Source organism: Epinephelus fuscoguttatus, linkage group LG5 (assembly GCF_011397635.1).
Source record: "Epinephelus fuscoguttatus linkage group LG5, E.fuscoguttatus.final_Chr_v1".
Lineage (NCBI taxonomy): Eukaryota > Metazoa > Chordata > Actinopteri > Perciformes > Serranidae > Epinephelus > Epinephelus fuscoguttatus.
In genome coordinates, this window is record NC_064756.1 from 5,836,824 (window position 1) to 5,855,653 (window position 18,830).

General features: G+C 40.9%; 1 protein-coding gene across 2 annotated transcripts in view; it reads left to right on the forward strand.

Annotated features, from left to right (window-relative positions):
- ubash3bb (ubiquitin associated and SH3 domain containing Bb) overlaps window positions 1–18,830 on the forward strand; it is a 66,142-nt gene that overhangs the window by 33,359 nt on the left and 13,953 nt on the right. For both annotated transcript variants that reach the window (XM_049576909.1, XM_049576910.1), the window contains exons 2-4: window positions 14,553–14,606; window positions 16,683–16,869; window positions 18,224–18,422. In XM_049576909.1, coding sequence (XP_049432866.1) covers window positions 14,553–14,606; window positions 16,683–16,869; window positions 18,224–18,422 — 440 coding nt within the window. The remainder of the gene's footprint in view (window positions 1–14,552; window positions 14,607–16,682; window positions 16,870–18,223; window positions 18,423–18,830) is intronic.

An 18,830-nucleotide genomic window follows, 5' to 3' on the forward strand; every position in this document is an offset into this window, starting at 1 on the left:
TCAGAGCGCCTCGGCCAGTTTGGGTCTGATTGACTGTATACATGCAGGAGGAATCCAACTCCCAGTCACATTATCTGGGTGTGTTAGTCCCACTATGAGAAACTCAAGTTAGTCAAGTATTAGTTGGACACAATAAATCAATATTTTCTGATGTCATGTAAACGTACTTAGTGACTATGGATAAGTACCTCATACAGTGCCACTTCAAAAAATCAAAACTGTCCCTTTAATATGGCATTGGGCTGTGCTCTGCGACAATATTTATTCAAATAATTAGTTATATTTAATCCCGGATATCTGCTGTATGTCTGCTGCTCTCACAAAAACTAAGAGTCAGAATGTAAAACTCATTCACTTCTCCCTGTGTAACAGACACCGAACACTTCCCACCGTCGTGAGCAGTAAATGCAGATTCTGCTCACTTATACTGTTTATTTTTGGATCACCCTTTGTGTTTAGGGCCGTGCTGTATTCTTCTGAGTGTTAAAGTTAGACGTCGTGCATGATGTAGGCCTATAGGTCATAGCAGTGTTGTGTTGCGTGGGCGTGTTGCTCATTGCCTTGTCTGTTTCTCTTCCTGTCTCTGTGAGTCGAGCAGTTAACAGAGGATCTCTCTATGGTTGGAAAACTTGTTTTCACATCTCCGTGGGCGAGAAAGAGCAAGTGGTTTTCTCACAACAAAAGCCTTTAAGATGACAGGAGAACTCTGTATGTGTTAACTAGGTGACAAAAACATGTTTAGGGCTGTATCTTCACAACCTGTTGCTTGAAGCCACAGCAGGAGATTATTTTTTTTTATCAGGCAGAAACTGATTGTAACGTGCGTGTGTGTGTGTGTGTGTGTGTGTGTGTGTGTGTGTGTGTGTGTGTGCATAATGTAATGTTTCTAAAGTGAGTCTGACCTGTGAGTGGATACAGCAGCTCGAGTGGAAACAGCCTCCTTGTGAGGCTGAGGAAAACCAGAGCAGCAGCCTGCATTTAGTTTGACGTTTTTCCTCTGTTTTGATTACTGATGAGGAAAAAATCATCGTCGAGGGACGTTTTCCTACAAAGAACTTTTATTCAGAGAGCTCTCAACCCACTCTGTTGTGTGTACTCACAGGTGGAGAGCCTCTAAGAGTTTTTGTCTGGACTGTGAGGCGGTGAAACAGCTGTAGAGTCGTCTTTCTGTCATGGGGACGCAGGGAGTGGCAACCACCAGAGTCTGACAAATGCACGGGGCCGATATCGGCCTTTCAGTACCATTCTGATATTCAAGGCTTAACTATTTTGTGGATTAATTGTTGACTGCTTTTACTTCAAAATTAAAAACCTTCCTTTTTCACACTGCCTGCTCCACCCTGTCATGACTGCAAACTTATTTTTAAACTTGATTTTAATTCATTTTAAACAATCTTTTTATCATTGCACCTTTTGTCTGCACTTTTGCTATTTTTAGTGGTGATTTTTTTAAAATGAAAACAAAAGCAATAAAATGACACAATAAAAAGGGAATAAAATAAACAAATAAAAAGAAATCATAAAGATGATATCACATAAAAGCAAGTCTATAGAAATGGGTTTTAGTAAGTGATTGGAAATATTTCTGCGAGCTGTATTTACTCAGGCAGGTCGTTCCAAAGCCGAGGGGCTCTGATGGCAAAAGCATGGTCACCTTTAGATTTAAGCCTCGACCTTGGAACAACCAGATGAATCCCACCTTAGGATCTTACCCTTTGTCGTAGCCTGACGTGCACCTACTCAGAGATGTAACTAGATGTTGCAGTGACGGAGACCTCAGTTCAATTAAATTCAAATTGCTTTAGTAGCATGAACAAAAATATATTATTGCCAAAGCATTACATAAAAAATGAAGTAAGAAATAAAACAATAAGTAAATAAATAACATAAAAAGTTAATAAATAAATAAATGCGAATAAATTAATATTTTGCATATTACATACATTGATACATTACATACACGTATTTAATATACAGGTGTCATCTGTTTTTGTAAGCTGAAACCATTTCCCTCAGTGGAAACAAAGCTTTGATTTACTTTAATTTCACAGATAAGAAACAATAAATTGTGAAGACAATAAAGCCTCCACAAAAATAGCATTTTAAGTCTTGTGTGTGATTTATCCTGGCTTCATATGAGCAGAGGAAATCTCTGCTAGTCGCTAGGCTAATTTATACAATGTAAAATGCCATAGGCTTGTGCTAATAACGTTAGCATGTTGTATTTGTTTGGAAAACGTGTTTAGTATAAGACCTGAACCTTGTGAGTTGTAATGGAGCTGAATTTTGTAACGTTACCTTTGTTAAATGTTGCTGTTGTCCCTGGCTTCATATGAGCAGAGGAAATCTCCGCTAGCTGCTAGGCTAATTTATACAATGTGAAATGCCATAGGCTTGTGCTAATAACATTAGCATGTTGTATTTGTGGGGAAAATGTGTCCAGATGAAGACAAGTGTTTGTCTGTGAATGCTGCGAGTTATAGTGAAGCTGATTTGTGTACTTGTGTTTGAAACTGTTGCTATTAAGTCATGTTTAATGTGTGTTTTGAAGGTGTACCTGCAGAGACCGCACAAGTATAAATGCTCACAGAGGCATAGGCTACGGCGTAAGGCTGGCACACAAGTATAAATCCGCCTTTGGTTTGTTAGCTTGGCGCCAGACGCACACAAGGTTAATCGATTATCAAAATTATTGCTGATTATTTTTCTGTTGATTAGCATTAACATTTTGCAAATAAATATCACACATGGTGACAGATTTTCAGGCCAATAAATAATTAAATGAAGAGAGGAATAACAGTATTAGAATGTGATTTTAGTTTTTAAAAAGTACAGACTTTTTGGGGGGCTCATGACCTCAACATTTGTAAAATACTGGCTTAAAAAATAACAGTGTTGGAGCAGTTTGGAGGCAGGTTATTTGCAGTTCAGTCTTAGCTCACAGTGTTGAAACTCTTGTGATATTTTCTTATTGCCAAGACGACTCTACTGCTGTTTCGTACACTGACCAGTAAAAGTTTGCTTCAGGACAAACTTTCTTTGCTCTGATGCGTCATGTACATTTGTCACAGTCAGTCTGTCATTTTCTGGGCCATAATTTGTGGCTCTACGGTACAAGTAGTGTTATCTTTGGGAAACTTGACCACCAGTCTTCTAACAAACTAAAAATGTAGCAGTCCAAAGCAGCAGAAGACGCTTATACTCTGCTGAACTGGTGGCTTTTCTACAGTAAATCATGTTAGTGAAATGTGTCTGCTCTTGAAGTGTCCCTCCAGTGCTTCTCTGAGACCCAGTTTCTGTAAAAACCACGGTAAATGAGATAAAGAAATCTGTTCTGTTGAGCTTCATTTTATGGCAGGGCTGCATCTGCTTGAAGCCACTGACTTCTGCTCAGAGTGTGGAGGGTTTGGAGCGTGTGCAGAGTTGCACTGTCATCATGAGGACTGAGGGAGTGGTGAGTAGCTGGCCTTTGAGGGTTTAGCGAGGCAGCTCTGCGTTCCCACCAGACCTAACTGATCACTCCCTGCTTTGATCAGCAAACCTCAGGCCAGGCCGCTCTAACATCAGCCCTCTGAACAGATCAGGTTTGATTTCTTTCATGATTCAGACTGAAATTAGTTTGTTCCAAAAAAAGCTCCCTGCCGTGTTTACATGGGATCGTCCTCGAGTCCCCTGCTGGCCTCTAATCGACATGTTTGACTCAGCTCAGGGCTCGCCTTATGAAACAACAACCCACAGCTATGGAAACCCTGACAGGCAACAGCAGAAAAGGGAAATGTGGGTTGTCATGGGGAATCCAAAGACATGTTTTGTCTGTTTTTTTCTGCTGTGGTTATTCTAAAGCCATGATTCAGAAACAGGTACAAACGTGGAGAAAAAAGAGTCCCTTTAAAGTTAGGTACCAACTACCCCTGTTGGTTTTGCATGATAAGAGAACACGTACAACTGTAGGTTGGAACTGAAATTAATTCACAGGTGACCAGAAGTAACCCTGGGACACATGGAGTAAAGGTCATCCAGTTACAACAAACATTTCTGTTTCAAAAGCAGGAAATGACACTGTAAAATCACAACTGAGAGCAAAAATAAACTCGAAATAAACTTGTTTGAAAATCTTCTCAGACAATTTCAGCTCAAGAAACGTCTGTATTGTTTTTTTAATCTAAAAAAATAAACCCAAGACTTGAAACACCTTTTATACATAATTCTTTTTTCCGGTTCAAACATTTACTCGCCACCAAAAAGGAAATCTACCTGCATTTGGTGCTCGGCTCTGAGGCATTTCACACTGTATAAATTAGCCTAGCAGCTAGCGGACATTTTCTTTCCTCATATGAAGCCAGGGACAACAGCAACATTTAACAAAGGTTATGTTACAAAATTCAGCTCCCTTACAACTCACTGGGTTCACTGACAAAACAACTGTCTTATACTACACGTTTTCCAAACAAATACAACATGCTAACGTTATTAGCACAAGCCTATGACATTTTACATTGTATAAATTAGCCTAGTGGATAGCGGAAATTTTCTCTCCTCATATGAAGCCAGGGACAACAGCAACATTTAACAAAGGTAACAGTACAAGATTTGGCTCCATTACAACTCACAAGGTTCACCAGCAAAACAACTGTCTTATACTGAACACCGTTTTCCAAACAAATGTAACATGCTAACGTTATTAGCACAAGCCTATGGCATTTGACATGGTGTAAATTAGCCTAGCAGCTAGCTGACTTTTCCTCTTCTCATATGAAGCCAGGGACAACAGCAACATTTAACAAAGGTAACGTTACAAAATTCGGCTCCATTACAGCTCACAAGGTTCACTGACAAAACAACTGTCTTATACTAAACACATTTTCCAAACAAATACAACATGCTAACGTTATTAGCACAAGCCTATGGCGGATAGATCACACATAAGACTTAAAATGCTGTTTTTGTGGAGGCTTTACTGTCTTCACAATTTATTGTTTCTTCTTCTTAAAGTAAATTAAAGCTTCATTTCAGCTTTCAAAGATAGACAGGAGGTCTGCGTCACCGCGACACGTAGTTCTGGAGAGGTGCACGTCAGGCTACAGCGTAGGGTATGGTGTAAAGTGTTGCCGGAGAACTTGTGAGTGAGTGAGTGGGGTGGAGCTGTACGGAGAGTATGACAGAGGAGAGATGAACACTGGTATGTGTCATGTAACACGATTTGACTCTATATCGAAACGTTGTCTAAATGTACATCTTGCTTAAAAATATTTCAATATATCGTACATAGTCGTCGTATCGCCCAGCCCTAGAAGTGACAACAAAATAATGCCTGAGGGTTGCTTAACATTTTTTCTCTTAATACTTTTAAAACAGACATTTACAGGCATCTAGTGAAAAATTAAAACGGTTTCCCTCCCAGTGAAAAAGATAAGACACTAAAGTTTTAGTTTTTGCACTTTAGCTGTTTAAGGTGATACAGAGGCAGAGTGCAGGGGGTCAAATCCCTGGTTTTTCAGCCATAAAAATGATTTCATGAGTACGTATTTGACAAGTCGCTGGACAATCAAAATACTCTGAAGCCATTTTCCTCAGTTTCAGTATTCACAGTTGCAGTCAGCTTTTGTAGGGCAGCAAAGTTTTTCTGTATTTTAACACAGTTTCTGCAGTGAATTTCAAACCTTTGATGGAAACATCAGTACCAAAAGGCGCACGGAGTTAAGAACCACAAACTGTGATATATATTTCAGCACTGATCCTAAGACGATTTGTTTAAAGTGGCGAGTTATGCAATACCACAAGTCTCTGTGTGATAATGTCTCGTTTAGATTCAGTAACTGGTCACACCACATTTAGCAGCAGTAAGTGCAGCTGAACACGAACAGTAGTACTTGCTCAGTCTCACACAGTGTTGTGGAGGAATTTTGGCTCGTTCCTTGATATAAATACACTTCAGCTCGGTGACATTTGTTTGCTCTCGAGCAGGAGTTGCTTGTACAAGCTTTGGATTTTGGACTTTGCTGTTCCAGAGCTGTACATTTCTCGTTCTCCAGTCTCATGTGTTAGTTCTGGTTTGTTTTGGATGATTGTCACACAGCATGACCCTGTGCTGCTCCGGCTTCAGCCCATGAACACAGCGCCTGATGTGATTCTGCAGAATTCTCTCAGAATCATGAGGTGACTGAGCAGTCTTGATGCAGGCAAAGCATCTGCAAATCGAGACACCGCTGCCACCACATGCGAGGGTCCTGCCGTGGAATGCAGTGTTTGCTTTTCAGCAGACATAACAGGGGCTGTGCCAGCCACAAATATCCAGTTGTGACTCATCTGTTCATTGAGCGCGGTCCCAGAAGTCCTGAGAATCAGTCAAGTGTTGTTCACACATTTGACACTCATATTTGTCTTTCTAAGCTATTATTATTCCCATCTTTCTAATAGTGGGGTCATAAACTCAGGCTGCAGAAGTTGATGTGGGTTTGTCCACATTTTTCCTAGAAACAACTCTTGTGCAATGATCAAGGCCACACTGTCTGCTGTAATGTGCCGAAGCCTCTCAGCTTCATATTAAGCCATTTTTAGACTGAGTGTCACTTCCTTAAAAAAAGACTACTTTTTTACTTGTGAGTTACGTGTAATACATTACTTCCCACCTCTGCCAACAAACTCAACCAAATTTGTGACTCCTGGATGTTAATTACAAGTGACTGGTCACACATTGTGTCATCATGCGATCAATGACAGATACTCTAATGATTAGGCTGCCTAATGTTGAAATAATTTTTGGTCTGTGGTGCAGTTGCTCATTGCTGTTTATTTTACGTCTTGGAAACTAAGTGCTCATTCAATTTAACCAGAATTTGGAAAAAGTATGACTCCAAGTGCGACATAGGCTTTTTCTCAGGAACAGCTTTTTCAGTTGAAATGTTTGAAACTGCTGCTACCCGATCAGCTGTAGATAAAAAGCTCGTTATCTACATGACTTGGAGATAAACTTTTAATGTGTCCGACTGACTCATTTTAAATGGGAGCATTATGGGTCTTAAATACGCACTTGATGACTCGATACATGACATCATGCTGAAAGTGTAAACTCAGGCTTTTACCACAGATTTGTATTAATATGTAGAATACTGGGTGCCAAGATGGCGACTACTCATTCCAGTGGAGTTGCTCGCCCGGCGCATTGAAAATTGTAAGATTACCCAGATGATCGGCACTGCTTCCGTATTGTACGGCCCAAAGAGCAGGCGCAATGGAGTCTTCAGCCAGTCGAGCCAGCTGTTTCCGGTTTAGCGCTCTGCTAACTTGGATGAGGATAAAATAATTAAATTGTGCGACTCTTCTAGACTTTTCCAATTGTAATTGGAGCAAATGGATCAAATCCTGATTGTTAAAACGGCTGATTTCATGCCTACTCATTACAGTGGAGTTGCTCGCCTGGCGCATATGCCCAAAAAAGTTTCTAGCTTCTGGGTTTACTTCTGCGGTAGGCGGCCCATTGAATATGTGTAGTAATGTTTCTCCTGCTGGTTCATAGACTTTACATTGTGATGACGTCACAGATTTTTAAATCACTTATCTCGGCCTCAGGAAAGTTTTACAAACAGAAAACCTCCATGGAAAAAAATTAGAATAGAAAGATTCATAACTGACCTTGTTTGCAGTTTGAGGTGTCCTGTCAACAGTTTTACAGATGTTTCTTTTACAATGGTGGTCTATAGGGAAAATGCTTTTTGGGCCACAGGGGATCACGTGCACTGCCTCTGCATCTTGCAGCCCATAGAGTAGGCGCACTCTTCTCGAGTTTTCCAACTGTAACTGGATTGAATGGATCAAATCCTGATAGTGAAATGAGTGATTTTGCGGGGTTGTGACACTCAAAAAATGTATCCATTGATTTACAGACGATTTGTCATGTACATCAACGAGAATGTCTTTTTGGGCTGCAGGGCATCACATGATGGATCCAGAAGTTGTAATTCCACCGTTAAATCACTACGAAAATTGTCCTTAAAGCCTGGCGTACGTCCTGGTGGCCTGGCGCTGCTGAGCAATTTTCAAAAGAATGACGGGTCCCACGTCCGATGCTGTATCCAGTTCCACACCCATGGCTAGCTGTGCCATGGTAAAGTCACAAAGTATGATCGGGCAATCAAAGCTCAGTGGACGGGTTTAGCGACTGGCCAGTTGGATTGTGAAAACCATTTACTGTTTGCATAAGTCATACTTGTAATGTATTTAAGATTCATATCTCTCTGATGCAGCAACATTTTCCATCTGTGCAGTCCCCTTTTTGTTGAGCTGTACGTTTGTCACGACAAACAAGGAACCGGGAAAAATTGTCTCCTCTGTTTGCAGTTATGACTGACTAACAACGACTACTGTGGTTATGATGGCGCATTTCAGAGGTCAAATTCATTGCTTATCTAGCAGTCTTATCTAGTAGTTTAAGGATAATACAGACACTGTGACCTTTAAGCAGCACGGATGATACATATGGTTGTCAGTATTACATATTTCCTGTAATAAGTAAAATTACATTTGAGTGACTATCTACAGTAAGTGACATACCGCTCGACTCGCGTACTGACTAACACAGTGACAAAAGGACCCACTTCTCCTTTCCAGTTCTTTCTCATGAAAGCCTGCTGTGTTTTAGTCAGGTATCGGCTCGTCACTGACGCCAAGTGTAACCCAGGTATTAATGTGCGGCAGAGCTTTTCCTTTATGCTCCCCATCCCAGGCTTGATTTACTGTTTGTTGGTGTGTGGGTGTGTGTTGAAGTGGTTTAAGGCCCTTCCTTAAACAGCTTCCTTCAGCGGCTGCCTCTCGCTCTCTCTTCCTTCTTTCTGATTCTCTCACACACATATGCAATGGTATGTAGGTCTACACCTGTGGGACACGGCAGCTTCATAAAACCCAAGCAGCCGCCAGCGCACCAGTGAGCTGACTGATGTATTTGCCTGTCTCCACTGTGGTCAGAGCTGCTGCTTACTGAGCTCGCTGTGGTGTGGTTGCATAAAGAAGTCTGGGTGTTTTGTTTTTTCTCGGTAGATATGATTTGCGATTTGCGTACACGGACCAGTTTTACTCTGACCTTCCAGCACTTATGATTTCCAAAAAACAGATCGGTCGCCCTCTGTTGATGTAATACGTTGGGTCATAGTCAACAAATTTACTGCAGTCACATCTATAAAAACCCACTTTTTCCTGCCTGCTGTGTGATTCACTCGAAATGGGTTTCAGTTTTAGTGTCCCAGGAAGGTCTTTATCATGTTTCAGAGGTTGTTCGTAGAAGAATAAACTCAATCCACAAGATATTAACCAACATCAACTTAGATTAAAAAAAAAAAAATCAAAACTATGAAACCCTCATAATCATCACACATATTTAGTCTAGTTGTAGTCGGCAAAGCATAACCCCTCCCCTCTTTCAATATCCGATAGTCCACCACTAACATTTTTGTCACGTCTTGTCAACGAAAATGAAACAATGAAACAAACCTTCATACCTTCCTGACATTTCACCAGGGCACTCAGTATATAATTTATACTCTGTACACTCCTTTTAGTATTTTGTCTTCTGCTGAGGGAAATTTCTGTCTCTGCAGCAGCTAGATGTTCCTCTCTTCGTTGTCTTGATGCTAACTGAGTCTGTCTGCTGTTTGGTGCTGAGGAGGTCGCACTCAGTGGGTTTATCAGAGCTTGTTAGCTGGAAACAGCTGCCTGCAGCTGGAAACAGGACTGTTGTGAGCAGTGAGACTCAATTATAGTAAATTTTCGGGTTGTAGAACCAAAATAATAAGCTGCAGTAGGAGAAGCTAAAACAGAGGCTCAACAGACTCAGAATTGGGTTATAATTTACTGTGGACTGCGAGCAGCCTGTTTCACATGACACATATGATTTATTATAGTTATAGAAAGAAAAAAAAGGCAACTACAATTACTGCCTCATGTTTGAATGCCTACGTGCACCAGTCAAGTTGCAGTTACAGTTAATGTCCATGTCTGTGAAAACATGAATGCTTCACACACATCCCCTCCCCCGACAGCACAGAAGATTTATACAGTCAACACAGTGTCAAGATTAGAGTCACCAATTCAGTGTCTGACCAAATGTCTGCCCTTCTGTCCCTGAGATGTGACGCTGCGTAAAGGAAAGTGTTTTTGCAGAACATTATGATGTCACAGTGAAGTTGACCTTTGGCCTTTTGGTTATAAAATGTCATCACTTCATAAGTTTATCCTGTTAGAATATTTGTGAAATTCTGTCGTAATTAGCATACGAAGTCTTGAGTTATGGCCAAAAAAATGTTTCGTGAGGTTACAGTGACCTTTGACCTCTAAATTCTAGCCAGTTCATTCTTGAGTCTAAGTGGACATTTGTACCAAATTTGAGAAAACACCCTAAAGGCCATCTTGAGATATCATATTCATTAGAATGAGACAAAAGCAAGGTCACAGTGACCTTTGACTTTTGCCCACCAAATTTTAATCACTTCATTCTTGAACCCAAATGAACATTGTGTCAAATCTGAAGAAATTTCCTTGAGGTATTCTTGAGATATCGCATTCACAAGGATGAGACAGATGCAAGGTCACAGTGACCTTTGACCACCCAAATCTACTCAGTTCATCTTTGAGTCTAAGTGGACATTTGTGCCACAATTAAAGAAATTCCTTTAGGGTGCTCTTGAGATATCCTGTTAAAAAGAATGAGACAGACGAGGTAACAGTGACCTTGACCTTTGAACTTCAACCACCAAATTCTAATCAGTTTATTCTTGAGTCCAAGTGGATGTTTGAGCCAAATTAGAAGATATTCCCTCAAGGTGTTCTTTAGATATTGCATTCACGAGGGTAAGACAGACAAGGTCATAATGACCTTGACCTTTGATGTATGCCCAATCTAATGTGTGTATTGTTAAGGCCAACTGGACTTTTGTGCAAAGTTTGAAGAAATTCCCTCAAGGTGTTGTCAAGATATTGTGATTACAAGAATTGGATGAACGGGGGGCGCCCCATGTACCAAGGCTACGTCCCTGCAGCAGTGGCCGTGGGTTCGATTCCAGCCCACAGCTGTTCGCTGCATGTCATCCCCTCTCTCTGCCTCCTTCATGCTGACTCTATCAAATATCTATCAAATAAAGGCAGAAAAGCCACACACACACACACACAAAAAAAAGATTTGGATGGAAGGACAGGCAACCCAAAAAATATAATGCCTACAGCCGTAGCTGTCGCCAACACGGAGGCATAAAAATACAAATTCAAAATACACATTATTGGCACACTGCAATATAACCTAATCATTGGTTTGCAGTCGGAGCATATGTGCAGCCACCTTCAAAGACCTGTAATAATCATATCCTGCAGTTCATTAATGAAATCACGCACACACACACACCTCTCTGTAGCGACTCCACGGTCCATCCTGTCCCACAGGAACAGCATCTCGTGCCGTGCTGAGGAAGCCGTTCGCTCCCCAGAGATGAAAACCACATTAGCATGTACAAGCTCTTATCTTCTGAGTGGCAGCTAATTAGATTCTGCGGCTCTAATATGAAAAATCTGAGCTGCCTTTTCTTTCTCCGGCTTATCAGCCAAAGCCTCCAGGTGTTGCTGAGGTAAGGACGGAGGCATGAATGGATGAATCGCTGTTCTGTCTGCGTCTTTAATCTCTGTTAATTCATCACACGTCCCAGCAAATTAAAACCTGCACAATGTTGAAATGACAATGGAGACAGCCGTCTTTATTATCAGCTGCAGTCTTGTTTGGTTTGTTAAATCAGGACTTAGATATGTTGATTTGAAGACGTTCAGTTCAGCGTTCACACAGCTCTCTTTGTCACTGACTGATCGGTCTCTTCAGCTGTTCAGCCTGAAAGAGCTGATAGTAAAACTTAATATGCGCTGTGAGGTTCGTCACTGAAGACATGACACACTTCTAATGGACAAATCACTCTGTCACAACTAACTGGCAGTCTTACATCGTGGTTAAGGGGAGTCAGTCCTTCTTATGAAAGGAGCGTATGTTAATGTCTGCCCACACATGCTGTGTATCATCTTGAGGAACTGACTCTTCTTCTTCCATATTTTTCTGCCCCCAGACTTTGTCAGCATCAATCTGTGCTTGGTATGACATAAATGTACAATTACTCACTCTGGATTTAAAGGTGAGAGTGGAAAAAATAAACAACATGATAACTGAAACAGGTTTGTTTTATCGGAAAACAAAACTAGTTTAAAACTACTAGTACCATTGGTCCGGGGACAGGCTGTAGTTGTGTGAGTAAATGATTCATCATGTACCAGTCCACCAGGTAGATGTTGAGACATTTCACTCTGGGCAGAAATGTTTGTCAGTGCAGACACACTGACATCATCGTGCAAAAAAATCATGGCGCGTTTGTGCATGGTTGAAAATAAAATACAGTTACTCAAATGTATCCCTGAAATTATGTACACTGGTTTACTGGGACGTCTAAATGAAGCAGCACCATCGTTAATGTTCGTAATTACTCCTGTGCTTTTTTTTTGCTATGGCAAATGTTTTCTGTTTGAAAACAGGTCTTTTTTTTATTTTCAAATATAAAGACAAGCAGACAACTTCAACATAGAACAATTATATCAAATCTCTGTATACCAATTTATTAGCTACTTTATTTCATATTTTGCATACAGAGTTTTAAAAATATGAAAAAAAAAAACTGAACAATAGTTATTCACATATAGGATGTTTTGACTCAAAACAAATCTAATATTTTAATAAACAACGACCTATTAACATTTATAGACAAAACATTTTATTCCTGTTTTTATACCATCATCTTCACGGCGGTGCCCCGACGTTAGCAATATCCTATCATGGATAGTCATGGTTAGTGGAGTCGAGAACTTGTTCGGTGTAGGGACGCAGATTGGTGTAGCAGTAGGTGCTGTTTTTCTCTATGAAATTTTACATTAAATCATTTTCAGTACTTGTATATTCAACCTCACCAGAAATGTAACTACACGCCACAGTGACGCAGACCTCCTGTCCGTTTCTGTAAGCTGAAACCATTTCCCTCAGTGGAAACAAAGCTTTGATTTACTTTAATTTCACAGATAAGAATAATAAATTGTGAAGACAATAAAGCCTCCACAGAAATATCATTTTAAGTCTTATCCTGGCTTCATATGAGCAGAGGAAATTTCTGCTAGCTGCTAGGCTAATTTATACAATGTAAAATGCCATAGGCTTGTGCTAATAATGTTAGCATGTTGTATTTGTTTGGAAAACGTGTTTAGTATAAGACAGTTGTTTTGTCAGTGAACCTTGTGAGTTGTAATGGAGCTGAATTTTGTAACGTTACCTTTGTTAAATGTTGCTGTTGTCCCTGGCTTCAAATGAGTAGAGGAAAAGTCCACTAGCCACTAGGCTAATTTATACAATGTAAAATGCCATAGGCTTGTGCTAATAACGTTAGCATGTTGTATTTGTGGGGAAAATGTGTCCAGATGAAGACAAGTGTTTGTCTGTGAATGCTGCGAGTTATAGTGAAGCTGATTTGTGTACTTGTGTTTGAAACTGTCTCTATGAAGCCATGTTTAATGTGTGTTTAATGTGTGTTTTGAATCAACTAAACTTTACAGCACTTCACAGAAACCCCACTGCCGACTAGTGTTTTGGAGGTGTAACTGCAGAGTGACACACCACCACACAAGTATAAATGCTCACAATGACATAGGTCACGTGCGTAGACTACAGTGTAGGGTCTGCCGCACAAGTACAAATCCCGCTTAAAAAACAGAGTTAGGAAGAGAGTGAATGTAATAAGGGGGACACAGATGCGACTCCAAATCAGTGATCATGTTGCTCTGTGACAGGTGAATCTGTAAAGAGCCAACTGTTGACATCTGGTTTCAGTCCCCAATTTCAAAATTAATTAATGCAGCTTTAAAATAATTAAGTCAGTTTAAACGTATCAAAATAAAAGTCTCATTACCTTCAGTAAATGTTTAGGCAAAGAGGCGTGAACAAAAGCTTTTAATGGTAATTTTAGGGATGGTAGAAAATAGTTTGTGACCTCCACCACTGCCAAATACAGTCTTCTCTAACCTCTAACCAGTAAAAGAAAAGAAATCATTTCCATTTGACATTGTGATGTTTTTCTCTCCGAGTTGACAGCAGCCGAATTTCAGTACAGATATTCACCTCAGCCAGTTACACTAGGAAAACGCTGAATAATTCACCAGTTATCTTTCTCCAGTGATGTTTGTTCCTGACTCCAGTGGCACTTCAGTTCTGTCAACAACTTTTTCCATATTATTTCTGTAAGTGTTTACAGAGTTTCCACATAGGTGTGCAGCCAGAGCAGTTCTCCTTTTATTTACCATCTGCTGCCAGAAAACTCCTGAGGACACAAACTACAGTACAGAGAACAGAATCAATGTGTTACTTCTCTGGGTTTCTCATTGCTGCAGTGCACTAACTAGTCCCATACTGTTCAGAATACAGATGAGTAAAGTGTGGGCAAATGTTCTCAGCATTGTTGAGGATGTAATCAGATTTATTTTCTTTCCCTCTACAGGCTGAAAGCTCTGGTGTCAACGGGAGGTCGGAGTGTGCAGGCAGCATGTGACTGGTGAGATAAAACAACAAATGTGTTTACAGTACATTCACATGTATACTCAGCACAGGTCAGGGGAAAACGTGTGTTATACTGCCCTCTGCTGGAGAGGTTGAACAGTGCCTTGTAAAAGTATTCACCTCTCCTGGATGTTTTCCTATTTTGTTGCACTACAACCTGTAATATAAATTGATTTTTTTAATAGACCTGCAGAAAAAAGTCAAAACTGAAATGAAAATACAAAAATTGTTTTAAAATTTTCAGAATAATTAATACCTGGAGCTACCAGTTATTCACCTAATGAGTCGAATAAAGTCCGCCTGTGAGCAATTAAAGTGTCACATGATCGCAGTATATACACACCTGGAGTCTCTCTTTTACCTCTGATTAACACCGTTCTTCCCTGGTCTGTGAGTTTTGGTGGGTGGACCTCTCTTGGCAAGTTTGTTGTGCTGCACCATTCTTTCCCATTATGTAATAATGGATTTAATGGTGCTCAGTTTCAGATGGTTTTTTTTGTTGTTTCTGTTTTTATTCTGTATTGCAATGTGTTTTGTTGCGTAACAGGAAGCTGCTGAAAACCTGTTTATAACTGAGTCAGGCCAGTTTTAACTGTAACACACAAATTCCTTTCCTGTTTTAAAAAAAAAAACCTCATCATAGCATCATAGTACGTACGACTCAAGACCACGAGCTCTCAGTCCGCAGGTCCAGAGGGTGGACATTTAGATGCAGACTCTGGAGCCTTTCAGCTCAGGTGGTGATATACTGAGATCATGTGACACTTAAACTGCACACAGGCGGACTTATTTAAATAATTAGGTTACTTTTAAAGCTAACTGGTATCTACCATACTATATCATAGTATGTTAGAAAAGATTTAGTACGTCCCAGTACATAGCATGTCAAACGCAGTATGCCAAAAATACCAGGATGTTCTGCTACATGCATACATCCAATTTTGCAGTATGCAAGCCAGCGTACTTTTTAGGCTATTCTGACCCACAGTCCACTGTGCAGCGATTGATTCGTCACATCTCCTGAGCAATGACAGAGAAATGTAAATATAAATGTAATTTTAATGTAACCGTGAATATAATGTGCTAGAAACTACACTGTATGCAGTTATTACTTGTTGCAAAACAACAACATCAAGTCTCTCCTCTGTCTCTGTCGAGCTTGACAGCATTTTGTTTTAGTAAAAGGGTCAAGGGTGTGACGTTATGAGGAAGTAGTATGTCCCAATTGTGTGCGTACTGCATGCAACAGTATGTACTTCCTTAGGGCAGCTGCAGTACTTACTAAAGGTAAAAGAAAAAGTATGCGAGTCGGAACGCACCCCTAATTTCTCGCCGTCATAGCAAAGGGAGTGAATACACTTTCATTTCACTTTACCAAATTCGACATTTTGTGAAGGTCCATAACAAAAAAGTTCAGAAAAAAACCCATTTAAATTAAAGGTTTTACTGCGGCTGTCTGTTTTTGTTTTCATTGTGATGTGGCCTCTTTTGAAAATCTCAACACAGCCACAAATTAAATAATAAATACTTAGAAGAGTCTCATGAAATTCCCCCGGCCAGACTGACTAAATCTCCGTGACCAACAAATCTCCAGATAAGAAAGCCGATGCTATCCACCAATTACGCAGCATGTCAGAAACAGCCCTGGTGAAAAGATAGAGCCTGTTTTCACCATTAACCATGCACATGAAGAAATCTTCATTCGAATCACTTGAAATGTTGAATGAAAGTTTATTCATTTAAATTCTCTGCTGTCATCGCTGCGGGGCGAGAGTGATGTTACTAGCGAAGCAGCAGGAGAGGCGGAAAAGTTTTCTGTCCCAGACTCTCGGTTCAGAACAGAAAATGTTCCAATTATAAAGGAGCTGTAGGGCTTCACTGTGCCGGCCTCGCTGAACTGGTCACACAGCTGAAATTATTTCCACTAAGGCTGTCTGCTTCTTTTAACGTTATATATGTGCCACAAGTGACTCAGCAGGATTTCTTCAAAGCTGCAACATAGAAGAATAAAGGCTCTATGTGAAGACACAGCACAGTTAGAGCTGAGACTTTCCCTTGATTCCCCACTCAGGCTGTTCTCCCATGTGGACGACCCGTTCCTGGACGACCCTCTGCCCAGGGAGTTTGTCCTCTACCTGCGACCCAGCGGACCACTACAGAACCAGCTCTCCCACTTCTGGCAACAGAGCCGGGTCACCTGTGGCAAAAACAAAGCCCACAACATTTTCCCACACATCACCCTCTGCCAGTTCTTCATGGTGAGTCGGAGAATTGAACCAAACTTCAACTAACACTGAGCAATTTTATGAACACTGACGGTTAAAGGTCATCAGTGGTTCTGAGCTCATTCCCCAGATATTTGTCATCATGTTTTCCCTCCTTAATGCCAAGATTAAATCATTTCTATAAACCAGGAAACTGTGAATGAGCTCATTTTAAGTTGTTGAGGAGATTGTTTTCATATCACACCACTCTATAATATTTATTTTTTTCTCATTGGCAACAGTTGTCTCGTGAAAAAAGATGGACTTTTTTTTTTACATTCACTGATAAATCTGTTGATTGAATTTCCTTACTAATAAAACATTTGCATAGACAATATTCTAAATCCTGCTTTGACAGCTTCTTTATGCATCACTGCCATGACTGTCAGTGGAATTGCGTGAAACCAGCAGTGTTGGGACTTTAAAAGTTACTGCAATTCCACTACCTTTGGGGCTAACTACACAGGTAACTAATTACTTTTTCAAATAACGCAGTTGCAACCAAATGGGTACTTAAGTCAGGACCACTTTAGTCAAAGAAATCTTTATTTCCATTTGCAGTATATTTGGCTGCATGGCTCTGTTCTGGGGCCTCTCTGCCTCTCCTTGGGCCTACACAAAGCCTACAAAAGCCTGAGGCAGAGAGAGCATACCTGTCTGCCCTTCCACGTGCATACGAGAAAAGCCTGAGGCCGAGAAAGCAAAACTCCCTGCCCTTCCATGTGCCTACATGGAAAGCCTAAGGCAGGGAGAGCAGCAGCAAAGACCCCCGGCACAGAACAGAGCAGCATCACTGACAAACAGAAATGACATTGATAAGTCAGACACAGCATGAAAAGGAGGAGCTGGGGTGGAGGCAGGTTGCAAAGCAGCTTGCAGAGGAAGCAGCAACAGTAGACAGGCCAGAACAGTTTAAACAGGGCGCCCTGAATGAGATCTTCCAATCAGTTGGACAGTCAAAAGTCAGCAACAGAATATTCTGTTTAATAGTTAATAATAAAAATGAGAGAAGATTTACAGATAGAGAGGTGGGCGAGCGTTCCTCATGCTCACGGTGGTCATGAAGAAGTTGTCAGTGGCCAAATAAATTTTGAAATCCATCACAGATTCAGCCTTTGAGAGAACATTTTACTTCCTTCATATCATAACTTTCCAACTCGCTGCTTTTCTCAGCAGAGCCACGTTTCCTCTCACGCACCAGACGCCAAATATCATCCAGGCATTGTGGTACTTTACATAAATGTCCTGTTATGTCTGAAGAAATTTGTTAGGAGGTTAATGGACACTTCTGTCTGAATGACAAACAGCCGATAGATAAAGTGACATCGTCCTTTCTGCTTCCTCACAGTGTGCTGACCACAAAGTAGAAGCTCTATGTGAGGCCCTTCAGACCTGCGTCCAGCAGTGGCGAGGGCGATTCCCCAGCCCGCTGCCGCTTGAACTCTACACATCCTCCAACTTCATTGGTCTTTTCGTGGAGGAGCAGGTGGCTGACATCCTGAAGCAGTTTGCGGCCGACTTCGCCACAGAGGCCGCCAGGAAGGCAGGTAAGAGCCATGATACACTGTATACCCACAATGACCTGGGTTTGGAGCATGTTTAGGATCTTAGCTGCACGTCTTCCTGTCTGTCTGTCCCATCTTAACCGTCTTCATCGCGGTGTAGAGTTGAGCATCATCATGTAATCACCATGTAACGTGTGGCGACCTGCTGTCTCTTCAACCAGCGGCGGTAAGTGATTGGTCAGGGCGGCGGTCATGCTGGGTTATTAAATCACTCACTCAGTCTGTCAGTGAGACTTTTTTTTAAACACAGGCGAAAATGAGATCGACTGCCAAACAGTATATCAGGCAGCTAAGTGCCAAATCAGATTAGAGCCGTGGTGTTAGTGCTAATGCTCTGTCATATTTCTGTTTCTGGTAAAGAGACAGATTAGAGCGTGTTGTCCAAATCTG